The 19,118-nt window shown below is 40.7% G+C and overlaps 1 protein-coding gene across 1 annotated transcript in view; it reads right to left on the bottom strand.

Annotated features, from left to right (window-relative positions):
- The window catches only part of CAPZA2 (capping actin protein of muscle Z-line subunit alpha 2), a 33,855-nt gene extending 19,097 nt beyond the window's left edge, over nt 1–14,758 (bottom strand). The window contains exon 1 of the mRNA XM_032998760.2: nt 14,629–14,758. Coding sequence (XP_032854651.2) covers nt 14,629–14,667 — 39 coding nt within the window. The 5' untranslated portion in view covers nt 14,668–14,758. The remainder of the gene's footprint in view (nt 1–14,628) is intronic.
- Nucleotides 14,759–19,118: the final 4,360 nt, after the last annotated feature.

The raw sequence follows: 19,118 nt of genomic DNA, 5'->3' as shown, positions 1-19,118 counted from the left end.
GCATAAGATAGTACTTCCACTAAAAGTACAGGCACCTGCCCTGGCTTTCTCCCTCCTTCTGCTGGCACAAGCACTTGTGTAACTCCAAAGTGAGCAAAATTAGGAAGGTTATTTTACTTTTTTTTTTTTTTTTTTTTTTTCAAACCAGTTCCCTGATCTGGTTCGTTGCACAGCTGCAGACACATGTGCTTGCAAAAGGAACATAAAAATGTTTTTTCTTTTTTGATGTGAAGCAACCTTAAATTTTTTCAACTATTACTTTACTTGCAGAATGTCACTCAGCAGACTTGCTTTCATTCATTCTTCTTTCCCTCTTAAACTGTTAAGGGCACCCATTATAAAAATAAGTAAACGTTGGTTTCCTAATTTAACCCGACAAAAGTTCCTATCCTTCACATTTTACAGTTATCTAAGTTCAGGAGACATTGAAAGCTCTCTTGCATCCTTGATACGATGACACTATTCAAATATGGGATACTACCTGAACCACAGTTCTCATTCGAACACCTTCAGTTACATTTCTGAGGAATAAAGAGCTGGGAGACTCAGTGTCTGCACTCTGAGCTTCCTGTTTGAAATCAAGGTGTTTGAAAAGCACATGCTCCATTAACAAATACCTAAAAATAACCAAAGAATGCTTTACATTTACACTTTTATATACATTCAAACTACAAGAGAACTGTCTGAGCGTGCTAGAGGTCTTGACCTGCTTTGTAGATAGCTTTTACAGTCCAGTGTTGCAATGCAACCTGTGCTCAGGCCCCTGGTTCTTGACAGGGACCAAGTTTCAGAGAATGGTCTCCAGGAGAGAGGTAGAGCGCCCTGAGAGAGTGCTTAGCTGCCTCATTAGCAATGTTCAGTCCCCTGTGAGATCCCAAATGACTAGCCCAGGCAGGCTTCAGCTCCCTAACAGTCAGCACACCGCCACTCAGAGCTGACTAATGGAAATGGAAAGGCTGTCACTTCCCAACTTCCTAAACGGAATGCTACATTCTGGATTGCAGACAGCCTTTATCTGCAGCCTCAAATAGCTAAATCAGAACTCCTCTTTCCATGTGAACATAAATTTGCATGATATTGAGATAAATGCCACAGGGTTTACTCCTCTCAAAAGAGACACAGAGAGGCAAGAGCATCTTCTTCTACGGCATCTTATTAAAGCACTTGCCCAGATAAGAAGAAAACATGACTTGGGATTGTCTACCTTGACCCAAAGGAAAGTAAACTCATCTGCATTAGCTAGATTACTCCAACCACCAATCTGCACACTTTCCCCAGTGAAGATGTACTCCATACCTCTCCTGCTGAAGTCAGGGCACTCTGTACACAGCTCAGTGCTCAATCCAAAGAAACGTAAAGGAAGTGAAATATAGCTAAACTACAGTACTATTAAAGAACTCATGAAGCAGAAGGGCAAGATAGGCTCCAAGGCTCTATTACCAGTACATTTTATCAAATGACCAATTAACAGCTTGGGATCAGACTGGAATTTAGGACTCACACTTAAGAGCAGGTATTTAGTTGTTCTTTCAGCATGACTATCAGGCTGACTCACAGCTCAAAGTTAGATGAAGGGCCACTGATGCTTGGTTCCTCAACTTCAGGATGTGAACATGACTGCTTATCCCTGCCAAGGCCTGCTTAGCTCTGGGCAAGCAGAAAAACAAGATCTAGAGACATTTTGAGTCCTGAAATAAAAGATGGATCAGTTTTGGGCTGGGCAGCAACTAAACAAGCAAAATTAAGCAAGACTTGTGTACCCAAACTGCATTCTAAATGACCATGTGCTTTAAACTGGTAATATCTGTAAGATGAGATATTAAGTCTGTACTAAAACTGGAACAATACCTCTCTTTCAGCTCTTTTGGTAATGTAAAACTGGTTTTGCTTCTTTTTCCGCTATCAGTAAGAACTACTCTTATCAGTCAGATTAGCTATAGTATTAGCAATATCCACTTAGAAGTATTCAACAGTAACAATGTTTCCTTAGGACAGACCAACGTAAACACTACATTTACTTAGTATTTTACTAGTAAATTCAATTCCTCAGTGAGAATTTTTTTCAGCATGATAATTCAGCATAAGGCCACTTTCTATAGGACAGATAAACACAATCATGCAAATTCACAATGACCATCTCACCAGGTACAGTGTACTCATGCTTACAGAAGCAAAAACACTGATGTACCTCCAGTAGTTAAGAGTCTGTCAGCTAAGACATTCTGCATTTTGCTAACCTGCCCTTGTGAAGCTCATTTAAAACTAATCCACTTTTCTTCAGTAGTTAAACCAAATTAACTTATCTATGGAAATGAGTATCTGAAAAAGCTGTATTTCCTCAACTCACACATACAAGAAGCCCATAGAAAAGAATTAAATCCAGTAGTCTCACTTAACACCTAAGAACTGAAAAGCACTTTCAGCTTCTTTATTGTACTGAGTTTTTCCAGAAATAAATGCTCTAAAGGAGGCTTCTGTTTTCCAAATCCAGACTGCTACTGAAGGATAAAAGAATACACTTTCATGAGCCTTGAGATGAAGATCTCTGCCTTTTGGCAGTAAAAAGCCACTAGCTCAGCTATCACTAGAGGAAGAACAATTTAAACAAAGGGACAGTCCACATCATATGTGGTATTTATGGGCAAATGAAAGAAAAAAATTGAAAATGCACGTATAGCAAGAGGCACATTACTTGTGATATGAAGTGACAGGCAAAAAAACTGCAATATAGTCCAGTTGAGACAGGATTTTTTTTTTGCCGAAAACTGATTGATATGTTTTCTTAAACAGAGGCATTACAGTTGAAACCAGTGCTGGTTGAGACTTAAAAAAAATGGATTAGAACTGATTTGAACAAGTCAAAACAGCAACAACATAATATTTTAGAAGTCTAAATGACAAAATGTCTTTCAAGAGAACTGCACCTTCAGGCACAGTACGAGAACCTTATACACATATCAGCAGGTAACCAAAAATTAGCTTATAGTTGAGTTTTCCTTTAGAAAACTCAAAAGCCAAGACTGATAAAACACCTGAAGTTTCTCCACTTATTACTTTAGTTATTTCCAAAACACCATCTAAAGTTTAAGACTATGTTTTATTGATATAGTTTCAGGATTTGATTTACATATACTTTTCAGTTAAATGTCCACAGCACAGCCCACAAGAAACTATAGAGTTCATTAATCCAGAACACCTGGCCATCAATGGTTCACAAAAAACAGGTCTTGCAAACAGCTTCTACCACAATCCTGTGTAAGGAATTGCACATTTACTGTATTAAATTCCTTGAATGCACAAAACCAATCTAAAAATCTCTTCATGAAACATGACTTTGTGCAGGTTTGAGCATTAATTTGGACAAATCCTAGAGAAGCTAAGGGGAAGTTCAAAAAAAAAAACAACCCACACCACCAGCAAAAAAAAAAAAAACAAAACCCAAACAAAACCCCCAGCCAACCAACAAACAAACAAAAAAACTCCTTCCCTTTTCAGTGTTTCAGAAGCATTCATCACTGCAGGTGTCCTCTTTATCTGATTTTCACATATACACCAGTCAATCTCACTTAAATGGAAGGCTGATTTCAGTTAGTGAAAGCTAGAGAGATTTACTTTCTCAGTTCAAGAGATGCCACATGCTACTCATCACATCAGTTACAAGCTTTTTGATTTTATAGAGTAAACTATTTAAATTAAGGTAAAAATTCAGAGTGAGAAGCTTAGTGAAAGAGAAATGGGCAGGTTTGTTTTATGTGATGAGTATGGGTATCAGGCATAGTAATGCCTAATTCTTCATTCTGCTAGAAATTAAAAACAACCGTACTATCAACAAATGCCTACAGTTACTAGAATATTTGCAATTTTCAGATTACACAAGCACAGAGGTAGCAATGTACAGAATGGTGTCAGTTATAATAAATCTGCCTTATTTTCATACTCCTGTTTTTATTTCACAATCTAATTTATCTCAAGGCACGATACCCATCAGATACCTAGAGAACTTCTTCTCTACCCTTTCCAGTCTGAGACATTCTGAAGTTTGTTTTATTTTAAAGAAGTTATACGCAGTAACTTCAAATGCCCCCAATGCACTCTTCCTGTTCCTGGCACATCGGAACTGAAAAAGCCCGACCTTCTGTGCTATTTGCGCCTATATATGGTCATGAATATCTGCTCGCAGACCTGCAGGGGCTCCCGCCACACCACGCCACCGTCAGTGCCGCTAAAATACGCTCATTCCTAATAATCAGCTAGGGTGCATCTAGCAATAATAGAGACATTACAACATAAATTAGCTTCGAGTTTGTTTTTTCTCTCCCCCCTCCCCCCCTTTTCCTTTTTCTTTTCCCCTTTTTAACTTAACTGATATACAGCTGTATTTGCCAGGCACTTTGACAGCTCACTCCTATCGACAGCTACGCTGTGCAGGAAAAACATGATGAAAAACAGTATGCTGTCAAACTACATACTTTGCCCTTACTGTCCTACACATCACTTCAAGTTCAGCTGTGAACTCCTTGTGGCAGGGAGACCCACCCTTCCTCTACACTCTTACCAGCTTAAAGTTTACTGCTCCAGAGCAACGAAAATGCAATAGCGAGTAGATATTAAAAGCCCTTGCTAACCTAAAAACTGCATGGAAATTGGAGAGGGGAGGGAAAGTAACAGAAGACCTCCACAATACTTTTCCACTGAAAGACAACTGTGCTGCCTATCACAGGAAAAAAAAAAAAAAAAAAAAAAAAAAAAAAAAGAGCTTCCAGCAGTTACTGTTATCAGTGATTACAGAAAGTGTTACAGCAGGAGCAAGAAATTGTATATCATGCATTTATATTCTAGATTCCTGAGAGCACATTTGCTTCCATATGAAACAAAACAAATCTCCTGCTCACTGGAACCTATGTTTGGCAAAAAAAAAAAGTAGATGGGATCACATTTGGGAGAAGGGAGCTCCTTGGTTCTGCTCTAGGAACCAGAAAGAGTCCAGGGGGCCCTATTCGCAGAGTCTCGCCTCCCGCCGTAGTCCTTGTTGGCTCAGGGAGCCTGTCTGCACGCAGCTAAGCAAATGGCTTTGTTTTGACAAACAACTCTGCTTACAAGTAGCTACGGGGGTTTCTCACAATTAGCCCATAGTTACAGAAATATTAATATTTAAGCTGATTCAAACTAGGTACATTCCAGCCGTCTCAAGCCCCTGTAATTCACACTCACAGTAAAATTCAGGGATCCTGCTTGTACTGTCTGGAGTGATACTGGACAAAAGACTTGTCTAGTTGAGTTTGATTCAAAGTCATGCTTTGAGTTCAGCTGAGCTGTTATTTTTTGATATGCAGCTTTACTTTCTAATGAACAACAAAATTGCCCTGGCATCTACCAGTCAAAATTAATTCTGCATTGACATATGTAGCACATCAAGAAACACAGTCTCAGGTTCGATCGTTTTCAAGATGCAATGCCTGATGATCTGTCAGTACTGCAAATATCAACATATATGTGAGTTCACAAACACTTCAGTGTGTAAAAAAAAAAAATGTAACTGGCTTCTCCTTTGGACAGGTAGGTACTTGGTATTATTGACTCCAATTGCTCATTAAATTCTTAGGTTAGATACTTCCCAGGATGTTACACCAGCAATTACAATGCATCTTTTAAAATAAAAAAAAAAAAAAGCTGGGGGTGTTTCCTAAATGGCCTAATAAACCTAATACACCATGCTTCTGCTGCCACCAAAAGGACTAACCTTCCTGCCTCCTCCCAAACAAGCCCTGTGATCCATTTGCACAAACTCCTTTGTATCACCAGTGCTCATCTATTTATGTGGGCATCCAGAGAAGCAAATTGATCTAGCTAAAGAATAGCTTTAGAAGGTGTCAAGAACACAGTGACCAATTCACTTAGCAAGAGAGCTTTAAATTATTGCTTCTGTTTGTTAACAGTTTAGTGAGGTGAATAACCCTTCAAACAGCCAGACAAGCACTGAGAATGTGCATGTGAGAAAGGGATTACTCCATGTCAGCAGGAAGCTCTCTTCTCAGCATCCCATGAAACCTCATGCATACCCATGTGTATAATTTCAAATTGTGAAGAAGCATCCTGAAACATGCTGCATCTCAAACAAACAAGGAGCAAAGGCAGTGAGTCTGGTAAAGACGGAACGAATGTAAAAAGTTGTGTTGCAACTGCTTTCCTACCAAGCTCAACTGAAAAATGCACTGCAGTATTCAATTCACTTCTGCTTCTGGGAGAGCTGAGGAAGAAAACACTGCAAAAATGTGGCTCTGTCGCACAGGAAAGGAGGGGCACATTCCATGCCTATGGCTTTGACTGAACAGACATTTCCTTCATAGTAATGCCTGAAGCTGCACTGCATCTGTAGAATGTCTGTTCTCCTCAATTATTTTTAATACATGAGTATTTAAGAATATGTAACAGTACCAGCACTTAATAGTAGTGCAAAAAGTAACTCTTACACAGTGTGAGGTATTCTAGCTGCATTCTTTCTACCTGAAGAACTGACTTGGATAATGAGATCTATTTGCACAAAAATAATGATTTTGAAAGGTGCTGATTGCTTAACTGTAGGGCCTTTCAGCAGCAGCCTATCTAAATATAAATAAAAGTCTCCATCTTAAAATTACTTTACACATCACAGCATATTAAGATGAAGGATTACAAAAACAAACCCAAAACAGGACTTCTGAAAGTCACTGTATCAGGTACAGATTGCAAAGAGGAATATGAAAGCAATATGTTACTTGGGTAACGTATAGGTCTAAATAGAAAAAAAAATAGAGAAGACAAATCTCTCAGATGTCATTTTGCAGTTACTTTTATTACTTCTGACTATATCTAATTGAGCACCTTTTTATGTAATGCATTTCCCATATTTTAATTCAGAAACATATTAAAAGAACTGTACCAGTCTCAAATTAGTGAAACAAGTATGTTTTGTTTATAGGCATTAAAAGATCAAGATCAACCTGAAACTTTAGCTTCAGCTATCACCATCAATTACTAAATGCTCTAGACTGAAAAAAATTCCTTGTAGTTATAATACAGACAGTAGAATAAGTTACATTATTTTTCCTCATATCTGTATTTCTCTGAAAACCTATGTCTTCTCAGTAGTTGGCTGGAAACCAAATAAGATGAGAAAACCATATACATGCAAAAGTGATTCTAAAATTACTGATAGCTCTACATGTCCCAAATTTGTCATACAGAACATTCTTCCTTCAGCATCTTTACTGCAAGTTTTTATCTTTAATGTAGTAGTCCTTTTTCCAGGTACATTCAGGAAAGCTCACAATATTAGCAACCAGGGGGAGGGGGCTGAATTAAGAACATCTCAGGTTCACAACTTAGACAAAAGCTGCTTTCAACAACGTCCAAATAGCTTTCTGAGAAAAAAAGCAAAGGGGAAAAAAAACCACAAAAAACAAAAACCAAAAAACACCACACAAAACCAAAACAGATGAATAGGAGGTATGTCCAATAAAGTAGCATGAAGTTCCACTCTCAGAGGGCTATATATTGGGTGCTTTAAAAGTGCTTTAGAATATCAGTATCTCAAACTGTATCGTTCTTTGGTACTTCCTATTTCACTGTAGGGTCAAGCCCCAACATATGTAATCAACCCAAGAAACAAAATATTGTTTTGAGAAGCATGCTAGAGGCTAGCACTCCCTCTGCTAAATCTGTCATACGATTTGACAAAGGTCTAATGCAGTCATTGGTCTGATGTAAATTTATGTGCAAATCTTACCCATAATACCTGTAGAAACTGAGCAATTGCATACTTTGCTTATGGATGAGATAGATAACAGATAATAAGCATTAAAAAAATGTCAGAACTTCCTTGCAAAAGTCATTAATTGAAAACCGAAAAAGTGTAAAAATTGTACATTTACTGCAAAGCAAAAGCATTATCTTTTGTTTGAGAAGTCAAAGGTTTAAGAAATGACTGACTTCACGAAGAAACAAACCAATAGCACCATCTCCCACGTACAGAATCAAGATGTTCTGTTAGCCCAACACATGCTCCTCAGTTGCAGCAGTCTTTACAGAGTGGTATCTACTATAACCTAAAAAGCACTTGGTTCACATTTGCAAAGCATTCTTCCACCACAAAGCCTAAATTTTTAAAGTGATACTTCCTACTATTCCAAGATCATTATTTATAATTAGATACTCCAAGAACATCAAGCCTGGATTCAAAAGCAGCAGGGAGACAAAAGGAACAATATCAGAGCTTGCTCTATGAAAAATGCCTCTATTAAAAGTCATTGAATAAGGTGTCACCTTAATTGTACACCTCCCTCTCCCAATTCCAGTGTCTTAAAAGTCTCTCTCAAAGTTACCTATTAGTCTGAAAGTTTTAATACCTTCTGTCAAGTATTTGAAACATTTTACATTTCAGAAGCTTTTTACCCAAGAATAAAAAAAGTAATTTCCATATGCTGAGAAATCTGCTTTAATTTCTGCATGAGCAGTTCAAACTCCTTTACACCGTGCTTTTGAACAGTGCTGCCTAAGAAAAATACACTGATTTGCTAAATAACGTGGCTAAAATCCTTACCCTATTCCTCTTTGGCTGCCAAAACTGAAATCAAGTGAAGATGGTATTTCACAACAGAACTGTAGGTTGACAACTGCATTGGTGGGCAAAAGAACCTTACCTGTTATATCACAAATTATAGTCTCCAGTTTCATTACTGGATTTGCCAATAATTTGTTCTATTACTCTTCTCTATTTCTTGGTTTGATTTGTTTTTCTTATTTACTTAAAAATATGAAGTTGCCTGGGTGGCACGCTTCTGCAAGAGTTCTGCGAGCACAAAGGCAACAAGAATGGAGCTTCTGATGGTCCTGAGGTGCCACTGCATTATATATACTCCGTGACGTGGTAAAAGTCATAATCCACAAAAAGTACCTAATTTCTTCAAGATGCTAATAGCAAAAGAATTCTCGAACAACAGTTTTAGTAATCACTGATCTTAGATTTAGAGTAACAGGTTTCATTTGTATTCATCCTCAAGCTTCAGATAATTATTTTTAACTTGTCAAAAACACAGATAATTTTGCTTTGCAGAATAACTTTCTACGGAGGTGCACCATGTTTAATGGTGCAATGGACAAGCAGCATTGGACACAAGTTGCAACAATTAAATATTAGGAAAATTTTCTGATCATGGGTGTGGTCACACATTGCAACATGTCACCCACAGAGCTTGTGTAGCCTCTATGCTTGGAGATGGCCAAAACCCAAAGTGCAAGTCCCTAAGCAACTTGACCTCAGTTGGCCTGTTTTGACCAAGCAAGTTACCTCTAGAAGTTTCTTCCAGCCTGTACGACTACAAATAAAGTTATTATTTGCAGTTATATGGTATATGATAACTTTTTCAGACAGTGTTGAACACTCCTGTAATTTCCCAAAATAATTAAAATTTATCTGTCCTTCAAACTCAAGGGTATTGATACTTTTTTAAAAAAATAATTCTTAACTCAAGACAACACATTATGATATCTCAGGATGTACATAAAAATCTTAATCTTGGAAGGACTACTATATTCAGAATTACAAGTCAGTCTGAGAAGCACTCCCAACTTCCTCATTCTAGTGATAATATTTTAAGGAAATTCTTTAAAAGTGTAACCATTGAGTTTAGCCTCACCTTTGTAAAAACCCTTCCACACATCATCTGTTACATTGCACTTGTGGAAAAATGTTAACTTTCACAGCTTTGATAATGTAGTAAATTAAACAGAAGATATGTTTAAACTGTAACTGAGTTATTTCACATTTAAGTATTAAAGGTTTCTCAACCTTTCATCGGAATCTGCTACATTTCCAGTTCCATTCAGAATTTAAATATAAATAAGAACCAGAGAGCTCACAAGGTCCTCCAATTAGACATGTTAGCAACGTTTCACTTTTAAATATAAAACAAAGCATACACTAATGAACTACAAAGAAAGAACACTTGCAAAACTTTACCTTACGTTTACCTTATAGTGCAATTATACCCAGAAAAGGCTATTCAAATCCTGCTTCTATTCCAACATATTCTGATTCTAGTCATCTATGGTCTCAGGCTCATTCAGGGCAATTCTAAAAGACAGAATTTGAGATCCTTCCAAAATAAATGACTTGGAGCACATGTATTGCTTTAGAGATTTTTAAAAAGTAACAGTTTTTTGTTAAAAAATTCTGCTAATGCTTCCAAAACAGTTTCAGGAAAAAGATTTATATTTGCATTAAGGAAACACCTGAACCTCCCACACCGGTGGGCTTGTACGTGCAAGAGCGATCTGCTGTCAATGTGTTATGTTTTAAAGATGAAGTTACACACACAAGAGAATACATTTTACTGGCATAGTCTTCTCATGTCAAAGCACTGACTAAAGAAACGAGTTTTCCTTAAACAATCTGACAAAAACTACACTGCGGAGTTTTGTTGGTGTAAGACACCCATCTTTATTACTTAGGTTTGTAGGTTTTTTAATACCTAATTTAAGAAGTTACAAAGTTACCTAATGCACCAGGAAATACCTGGAAGCAATGCTGGCTCATTTTCACAAATGGGACTACTTCCTCATCAGAAGAGAAGTTTTGCTCTAATTACAGCAAGCTGACCTACTGTTAAACCCCACCTTCCTGAACAAGTAGAACTACTGAGGCATAACCTTACTGAAAGAGGTGTGGTTCCTTTTTTAAAAATCATGTTTGACAATTCCCGTATTTATATGCTCAGCATTTTAAGGAATGCAAGAGCTAATTCTGCATTAAAAAAAGAAAAAAATATGTGTTATCCTTTCCTATGAGGATTCTCCCCTTTCCTCCCTGAAGGCATCTTGATTTTCTCAGGCTTTATCTTGATATCAACACAGCTATCTAACTCCTGTGCTTTGTAGAGAACAGGATTCACATGAAAAAAAAAAAAAATCTACAGTAAAAATATCCCTTCGAGTCACCTAAAATGGACTGCAAAATACTATTTTATGATTTAAATAGTTTTAGTCTTGTTTTGCATTTGCACTGTTGTTTGTTAATGAATATTTACATTAGTAAATGCAACTTTTACAGTAAAATCAGTACCTTCCATTAATCATTGCCTGTATTCATGCAGATAAATTGTAGCTTTTATATTCACACTAATATGCTCATTAAAAACATTTTTATATACGCTTATTAGTTTGACATAGCCAGAGGTAGGAAAACAATTTCAACAGAAACTAGAACAAAATTAAATTGCAAAAAATGGTTACTAGACTTTTAACAAAACTACTTCAAATATGCTAGATAAATAAACAAGTTATGAATGCAAAACCTATTAAGTGAGGATGAATTACCCATAGGAAGGGCACAGAAGTGATGACTTCCCATTGCTATCTCCCTTAAGAGTTCAGAGCTTCAAGATTTCCACCTCTCACACCTCATTTTTATTTATAGACTGAAGCAAACAAACTTACCTTACTCCACCTATCTAAAAGCTTCTGAACTTTCAGTGACCTACATGAATAAAGCAACTGCAAAACACTGTGTCTCACAAAAGCTGTTTTTAGCACTGAAATGTCCTTGGTAGTGGATGCTAAAGCCAGTAACTCACTGGCAATAGCCCAACTTCAGATCTTTGGATGTACACAAATCTTACACACCATATTTACTACAAATACTTCTCAGATTAAAAAAAAAGAAAAGCAGCTTTTTCAAATTTATCCTCACACTATCATCACTGAAAGATAAGCAAGGCTTCAAAAATCTCATGCTAAAATGTGAATCTAGGGAACCAGACTGGGTCCAAAACCCGTTACACAATCCAGCATATTGAAATCATGTTCTTCCTGGCAACTAGCTCTTCTCCTTCCTTGGTTTTAGAGCTTCTTTACCTGAATTGTAACTCTCTGCCACTATTTCAGTTCATGCCCTTTCTGTATTCTCAATTATGGTAAACACTGCAAATGTTAAACCTGATTTATATTAGAACTAAATACAGACATCACACTGGCTACTAGATAGCAACAGGAAGGTAATGCTGCTACAAATGGAATTGCTTACTACATTTGCAACACTTAAATCCGACTATATACAAAGCAAGACGTGAATGGAAGACCTTTCAGAATTTGCCATATCACTACATCTCTTATCTCCTACTTACGCTTTTTCAGCGTTATTGGGAGCCTGGTCCAAAGAAGTTCTGTTATTTTGTTCACCTTTTTCCCTCCTTGAATTTCAGCAGTTTTGGCCAGTGTTCTAGTCACATACGTGTCTATTGAAATTGTCTAGAAGACTATACCACCATCATCTGCATCAGCCAATACTGTCAGTTCCATACTATGAGAGAAGATTATATAAAGGAGCAACGTGATTTATTCCCCATGAAAACAAATGTTTGTCTGTTTGCCTTTACTCCTGCACTTATTTACAGTCACAACTGGATGGGTGAGAAGGGTGTGCTTGTCAAATGCTATGCAGCTTATTTTTTTTTAGCTCAGTAAAACTGAATGTTTGAGATAACATTTTTACTGCAAACTGATAGCACAACTTAAATGTATCAGAATTTAAATCTTAGGGCATCACAAGATCTGCACAGATATATGCCTGTTTTTCCAAGAGTTTGCAGCGTTACCCATCTTTGCTTTATTAGCCAATAAAATATACTGCCAGGCTTGGAAAATTCCACTAATATAGGGCAATCAATTTTATATCAGACTGACGAAGATAAAGGAATCAATTTAAATTTACAATGGAAAAGTGCTGATTCTATTCACTTACACTAAGGCAGGACGAGTCTCTAGAAGGTCTGCATCCATTTTGGGATAAAAGAAAAACTTGAATTAATAGATAGAAGAAAGTTCAGAACTTAACTCCATCAGTCAGAAAAGCACAGGCAGCACTTCCCAGATCATACAGAGCCAAGATAAAACTGTAATTGTACCTTTTATTATTTGACAGGTCAAGAGGCAATGGGCACAAAATGAAACACAGAAGGCTCTGTCTGAGCATAAGGAAACACTTATTCATTTTAAGGGTGACCAAGCACTGGCACAGGTTGCCCAGGGAGGTTCTGCAGTCTCCATCCTTAGAGATTTTGAAAAGCTGTCTGCACATACTCCCAGGCAGCCTGCCCTAGATGACCCTGCCTGGGCAGAGGGGTTGGACAAAATGACCTCAGGAGGTCCCTTCTAACCTCAACCAGTCAGTGATGCCACGACAACTTGTAGCCTAAGTATTTTCAAGCATAACCTCCAGGAACAATGTACTGGATTTGAGTTACTTGTATTTTCTATCAGGGGCTAAAAGAATCATGGATTACCACATATAATTCTTGATTACATTACTACTTGCACCAACAGAGAGGTGGCATTTGCATGTGAATTAATTAGAGGAGGGGACAGTCTTAAAGCCTCTTGGGAAAAAGACAGTGAGATCCCAGTGCTAGGCATCTCTTGGCATACCAGTGCATTGCTAGTTCTGAAACGTGGTCCTCAACCTCAAACATGCAGAAAATCTGCCTTATTGTAACCACTTAGACATTTTGGGTATCTTTCTTCTAACTTCAAAGAAGTTTGAAACATCATTTATTGATGTCTCCCACATTTAAGTCATCTCACAGCTTTCACAGCTATGAAAACCTACATTTTTTAAGTCTAAAAGGAACAATACCACGCATTACATAAAGACACGAGCAGTGCACCAGCACCATGTACACAAAACACCACACCCTAGCTCTGCAACAGGCAGCTGCCATGAAGCTGGATCCAACAGAGGAAGACAAGGAGCACTGATAACCGAGGTCTTACAAGACACCTTGCTCCTTAGGAGATTTTTCTGGAAAAATTGGTCCTAAATCTAAGAAGTTTCCAACTGCTATAAAAAGAGGTTACACCTCGCTAACACAGACCCTCGGCTCCTTGACCTTACACTTCCCCAATTACTGTCTCCTAATAGGAAGTAAAAGAGCCTTCCTCATCCCCACCCCCACCTCCTCTCCCGCATTCATCTCCTCCCGCGGGGGTGAAAGGGGAGGCAGTGGCCACGGCCGGCCCTGCTCTGCGGCCCGGGCCGCGGTGCAGAGCCCCTCCGCGGGGAGGGCAGAGCCGCTGCCCCGGAGCACCCGGCTGGCACGGCCAAGAGGCCTCGGAAAAGGGAAGCGGCCGTGGGGGAAGGAAGGAAGGAAGGAAGGAGAGAATGAAGGAAGGAAGGAAGGAAAGGGAAGGGAGAGTCCCTCCGCGTCTTTTCTGCCTCTCCCTACCGCTCGCCGTTCCCCCCCCACCGCACGCCAGGCGGGGGCGGCGGCTGGCAGCGGCCGTGCCCGCCACCCCGGAGGCGGGGAGCCGGCGGAGGAGCAGCGGCCGCCGCCTCCACCGGGCCCCGGGCCCCGCCCCCGGCCAGGCCCGCACCGTACAAGGCGCGGCGGGAGATGCGCCGGGGCCGGCGCGGCGGCCGTGCCAGCCCCCCCCCCCCCCCCGCCGACCCTCCTCCCGCGCCCCTGACTGACAGGCCCGGCCGCGGTAAAAATACAAGCCGCAGGGCGCGAGCCGAGCTCCCCTCACAGGCTCCTGGCTCCGCGGGCCGGGGGGGCAAAACGGCGGCCCCGCTCGGCACAGCACCCCACCCGCCCCTACCTTCTCCTCGTCGGACAGCTGCTCCTCCAGGTCCGCCATCTTCCCGTCTAGCTCCGGCCGCCGCCGCCGCCCCCGTCTCCTCCCTCCCGGGCAGGAAGGGCGGGCCCCCCCCCCCCCGCTCGCTGGGGAGGTGGCGCCTCCGCGCATGCGCGCAGCTGTGGCGGTGGGGGGGGTGTCCCGCTGTGGGCCGGTTAGCGGGGCGGGGGAGGGGAGCGGTAGGCGGGCGGTTGGGTTCCGTGTCCGTGTCCGTGTCCGTGTCCGTGTCCGTGTCCGTGTCCGTGTCCGTGTCCGTGTCCGTGTCCGTGTCCGTGTCCGTGGGGCGCGGGGTGGGCCTTGTGGTGCTTGCTCGGGGGAGGCGGGGACCTCAGCTGGGTGTCGCGGCGGAGGGAGTCGGGGGAGGGCGGCAGGGCCTGCTGCGCACCTCAGGGCGACTTCGGATTGAGCAGCAGGGGTTCCCATCTCCGTTTTAACAGCAAAATGAGTCGCTTAAGGGAGGTCGCTGGGAGTTTGGGCAGACAGAATTTGCCGGGTTTCGGATATCCCCAATGCGGATTAGTGGGTATGGGTGCTGGGGGGCGGTGGGGCTGAGCGGTGGGGTGGGGGCGAGTGCCGGCGGGCCTGCCTGGGGTGCCCCGCGGTGTGCTGGAAGGGATTTCAGAAAGCTCAGTTTGACGCCAGCAGCAGGGACTGAGGGGATGGGTTGTGTGAAATGATTTATACTGTAGAGGGCTTGGCGTGGGAAAGGAACGTGGGTCAACAGGAGGACACACAAAGATAAATAGATTGGAAGTTTCTTACCATGAGAGTAAGAAAATGTGAAGAGTTCCAGTGGCGTGACACTGCGGGTACACAGGGGAGCATTTGAGATGACAGCTTGCAAGGACTGCCTGGAAGAAGTCATAATAGAAATTTTGAGGAAAACTGTAACAGAGGAAAGAAAACATTTTTGTAGCTCAAACCATGTGGGTTTGAGACCAGTGAAATTCTGTATCCGCTTCCAACAGTGACCCAGGGGAAGATGCCAAGGGCGTGGTGAGGGAACAAGGCAGTACCTGTTGGTACTTTCTGGAATGCTTCCTGGCTTCCAGCCAGCCGTGGTGCAGAAGGTAGTCATCCTCCTCAGCGACTTCATTCTATCGAGGATGGTTGAACCTTCAAGGGTCGGACAGACAGTGGGAAGTTTTGTTTTCTTCCAGGAGCAAAGTCAGACTGGGAAAGCAGATAAGCGGGAGAAGTTGCTTTGACAATGATCCGTTCTAGCAACAGTGAGACAGTCACAGACTCTGTTCTGCAGAAGGTGAAAAACTGCAGAGGCCTAAAAAGGAGACAAAGAGGAGGCAGATGACCTTTCTGAGAAGTCCTTCCTGTTCCTTGGTCAAAGTAGAAAGAAGATGAGAAATACTGGTGTTAGCCAAGCAGAGTGTTTGGGTTCTTAGGAGCACTGGGATAAAGCTGAATAAAATTGGGTTTCTGTAGGCTTCATCTCATTAATATGGGTGCCAATTTCCTCGATGACACAAGAACAAGGGCAACAGAGAACAAAATAAATAGCCTCATTCCACGTTCTAAAAATGGACAAACCCATTGTAAGGGGTACATCTTGAGAAATAATATAGGATTAGTATAACAAAGTTAGTGGGTAGAGTCTTCTATGATGTTGAAATTGATGGTTAGGCCTTGTTCTTCAGGATGGAAAGGTAAAAAGGCTGGTGTATTATGCCAGAGTGGCCCTTAGCTGTTTCAAAATCAGAAAAGTTTCAGAAGAATAAGAATTTAATTATTTATAAATTAAAATTCTAATTCATTAAACGAAATATGGTCTGCTATGGCCCACCTGATCTTGCTAGAGAGTAAGTTGAACTTACTGGCCTGTTCCTAATGTGTGGGAGGAATAAAGTTTTTACTGATCCTTCAAACTGAAGGAAGTGTGGTAGAGGAATTATATGTCCAGTAGTAACTCTTTGGTAACATTTAAAAATGCATTTTCTTACACATTTTGTAACAGCACAGTGTACTTCACCCCAGTTATGATGGACAAGGAAAAGCTGATCATTGACTGGAAAATCACAGTTTTCAAGACCCATCTAAGTCGGTCATGGTTAGTGGTATGAATGTAACCAGCTTCTAGCCAAAGGATTTTGTTACGCTGTAGAGTTCATCCAAATATGTCTTTCTTGTATGAGTATTTGTACACAATGCTGTCATATGCAGTATAGCAAAATATTGCCAATATCTGTAGATTTTTTCAAGGCTGTCGGTTCTAGATACAGGACTAAAAGGACTGTTGCCTGGAAATGAAGGACAGTGTAATTGGACAAGAAATGGTTACAGTCAAATGGATACATGGAAATTGCAGTGGCACTGAAAATCAATATATGAAGAAAGGATGAAAATGAAAAAAAGTCAAAATATTGAATATACAAGTTGGACAACATGACCAGTTCAGGAACGTTGAAGAGATTTAAAATACCTGTAGCCGTGGAGGATACAGATAATGGACAGTAGTTTGCTCATGTCAGGAACAAAATAAAGCACAACCAAACCTAATGTTTGATAAGGCCATTGCTAGATGCAGAGTGGTGAAGTGTAGAGCAAAAATGGTACATCTAAAGGATGCTTTGTTTTGGAACATCTCACATATATTATTTGGACTCGGTAATAAAAGGTAATGGTCTGTAGCAGGCTAAAGCATTGTGCAACATTCAGTTTCATGCAAGAGGACTTTATAACTTCCACCCAGGAGTCTTAAGAGTAACTAGTTGAGGAGGTCTGTGAAATGCTTCTGTTAATTTTTAACACACCTTGGGATTTGCCAGCTAGGGGATGTTGCCAAGGATGTTGCTTTATTTAATATGTATTAATAGGGTAGTTCAAAAAGATAGATCTTGGCAGATAAACATGAATAGTTTTCTTGTAAGTTAATATACCTATCTGTTGGATATACCATGTTTACACTAGGTTTTTTCCTGAAGTTTGCTGAAATTAGCATGATGATTCAGAGGAGGACTGTGTAGTCATTGTAGATACTAATGGGAACCTTCTGTGTAGTACCTTGGTAGGTGCTTTACTGTAACCTTCGGACTTAATGGGAAATGAATAATCACACAGAAATAGGTACCTTTCTTGCCTTGTGACTCAGTGTTTTGCAGTGCTTGTGTGTCTTTTCAGGAAGAATATGGAAATTTTGGAGGGAACTTAAAGGAGGACTAAAAATAATCCTGAAGATGCAGAACAAATTTCAGGATGTGAGGCTTAAGGATGTCAAGATTAAGAAGTGATTTAGTAAATAGGGGTGATACCTGAGTTACCTTGGAATTTATATGCATCTTATCTGAAGTCACACATCTTTACTTGCCATTTTAAATTGAATACGGCCAATTTCTAGCCAGTAAATCTTCTCATGCTATAAAATTCACCCACATTAGTCATCTTTTTCATGTGCCAGTGTCTCTACACATTGATCAAAGGTTAATTTGCACTACAATCGCATACAGAACAGCAAAATATCCTATTGCTAACTAGCTAGCTCATGTCTTAGTAGGAGTCTAGTCCCGCTACATGAAGCTTACCGTGGGCAAGCAATCTGCCTGATGAGAGAAAAACAAATGATTTAAAATCAAACAAATAAACAAACAAAAAACAGCTATAGAGTTCTAGTTAATGTAATTGGACGTGATAGAACTACCAATCAAGTACCTTGTTGTTTTGCTCTACTGCTGCTGTCATTTCTTGCTGTATTGGCTCTGTAGGGCCAGACCCCTGGCCCTTGAGTAGCACTGAGAGGAAGAGCACAGCAATCCTTCCTGCAAGGTCTCCCTGCAGGGCTGTCAAAATGGCTTGAGAGAAGTCAGTTTCTGTGCTAAATCCATCCTGAAGACTGGCGAGGAGACAACGAGGCATAGGGGTTAGCACAGCGCACTTCTTCTGTCCTGCGCTGGCCCCAAAGACTGAGCTAAACAATGCAGAAAAAAATAAATTACGTTTTCATTCTTATTCAAGACAGGTGATTGACATTTGACCTGTTGCATCTGTTCAGAGGACAAGTTGATGAGAGATGTATTTGGTGCCTACTTGTTTAATCTGGAGGATGTAATACACTCTGTTTCCTAGGAAAAAGGTGGACTCAAGCTCTGAGCTCTGCTCAGATGGTGCTCCTGGCAGTGGGACAGGACGAGTGCCCAGAAAGTTGTGGTGGTCTATGTCCCTGCTGCCTGCTCCTTTCTGTGGGAAGCATCCCCCTGCATCCTGATACCTACTGGTAAAAATCGTCACGTTCCCGCAGGTTGGTAGGAGGCAAACTCCAGTTGCTGAGATTCCCAGATACGTATCAGAGCTTAGGGTCTTGGGATTTGCTTACCAACTTGTGTCCGTATTTTGGGGGAGTTGGTGTTTGCAAACCTCACAATTTGCTCTTTGTACATTAGAGAACCTTAGCAGTGAAATCAAATAGGTTTGTTATAGAGAGGTTGAACGATAAATCCTTACAGCAT

Source organism: Tyto alba, unplaced genomic scaffold (genome assembly GCF_018691265.1).
Source record: "Tyto alba isolate M040663 unplaced genomic scaffold, T.alba_DEE_v4.0 Super-Scaffold_2, whole genome shotgun sequence".
Lineage (NCBI taxonomy): Eukaryota > Metazoa > Chordata > Aves > Strigiformes > Tytonidae > Tyto > Tyto alba.
This window is presented reverse-complemented; position numbering and strand designations above follow the sequence as displayed.